The following is a 1,241-nucleotide window of genomic DNA, read 5'->3' as shown; positions in this document are numbered from 1 at the left end:
ACAGAGACAGAGAAGGAAAGGAAACAAAGAAAAACAGAGACAGAAGACAAAGCAGTTTAAACGGGTTCTGCCCTCACCTGTAGCAGCCTGGAGAGTCTCCCTGGTGCCACTGACTCCTTCTTTCTCCACCCACACAGAAAACGCATATGAAGACCCAGAATGCAGTCCCTCCACAGTGACACTGGTGTCTGTGGTCTTCTGGGTGTCTCCACCATCTACATCTCCAGTCCACAGGACCCGGTAGGTGAGGTTCTGGGAGGCCGAGCCCTGGGGCTCCTCCCAGCGCAGGCTGATGGAACTGTTCTTCTGAGCTTCCACCCGCAGGCTCCTCACTGGGTTGGGCACTGAGTACAGGGACAGAGGGGAGACCAGCTGTGCTTGTGGGACTCACGGGTTCCTGCCTTTCCTTACCCAGGACACAGTGGGCAACGTGAGGTGACTCAGAACCACCTCAGGCAATACAGCAGCACAGGTCGCAGGCATCCTGGAGCCCCGGAGACGGGGCTCCCTCCACTGAGGCGCACCTCGTGCGTCAGCTGCACTCAGGCATGAACGCGCAGGATGCATTTTAAGCTGCGAGGGCTCACTGATGTTACTCTACTGACCACATGCTGCTGTGATGGTGTTTGGCTCAGCTGAACTACATGACCTCCCTCTTGATGAGTCCCTTCGCCTGCTCCTCTTCTGTTATTTTGCCATAGCTGGCTGAAAATGAAGTTCACAGGCGCAGCTTCCATCGTATCTCTCTTGGCTCAAGAACCTGCCCCACGGTCCTATCTGCCCTGCACCAGCCTTACCAATCTCTGTAAAAATGAAAGTGGACAACAGCAGCTCTCCTCACCTGTAGCAGCCTGGAGAGTCTCCCTGGTGCTATTGACTCCATCTTTCTCCACCCACACAGAAAATGCATATGAAGACCCAGGACGCAGTCCCTCCACGGTGACACTGGTGTCTGTGGTCTTATGGGTGTCTCCATCATCCCCGTCTCCAGTCCACAGGACCCAGTAGGTGAGGTTCTGGGAGCTTGGGTCCTGGGGCACCTCCCAGCGCAGGCTGATGGAGCTGTTGGTCTGAGCTTCCACCCGCAGGCACCTCACTGGGTTGGGGGCTAAGGACCAGGACAGAGGGCACATCAGGTTCATTTTCCCAGCTCCCACTGCACATTTTCCTGCCCTTCCCCAACTCCTGGAGGCAAGAGAGGGACTTAGGAAGCTGCACCTGCACCATGCAATGTGGCAGCA

The 1,241-nt window shown here is 56.2% G+C and overlaps 1 protein-coding gene across 1 annotated transcript in view; it reads right to left on the bottom strand.

Annotated features, from left to right (window-relative positions):
- The window catches only part of Ptprh (protein tyrosine phosphatase, receptor type H), a 38,335-nt gene that overhangs the window by 29,531 nt on the left and 7,563 nt on the right, over positions 1-1,241 (bottom strand). The window contains exons 6-7 of the mRNA XM_023707978.1: positions 842-1,108; positions 78-344 (exon numbers count right to left, since the gene is read on the bottom strand). Coding sequence (XP_023563746.1) covers positions 78-344; positions 842-1,108 — 534 coding nt within the window. The remainder of the gene's footprint in view (positions 1-77; positions 345-841; positions 1,109-1,241) is intronic.

The sequence above is a fragment of the Octodon degus genome, unplaced genomic scaffold (genome assembly GCF_000260255.1).
Source record: "Octodon degus isolate 3935 unplaced genomic scaffold, OctDeg1.0 scaffold00320, whole genome shotgun sequence".
Taxonomy (NCBI): domain Eukaryota; kingdom Metazoa; phylum Chordata; class Mammalia; order Rodentia; family Octodontidae; genus Octodon; species Octodon degus.
The sequence above is the reverse complement of the archived record's forward strand: the minus strand, read 5'-3'. Positions and strand labels throughout refer to the sequence as shown.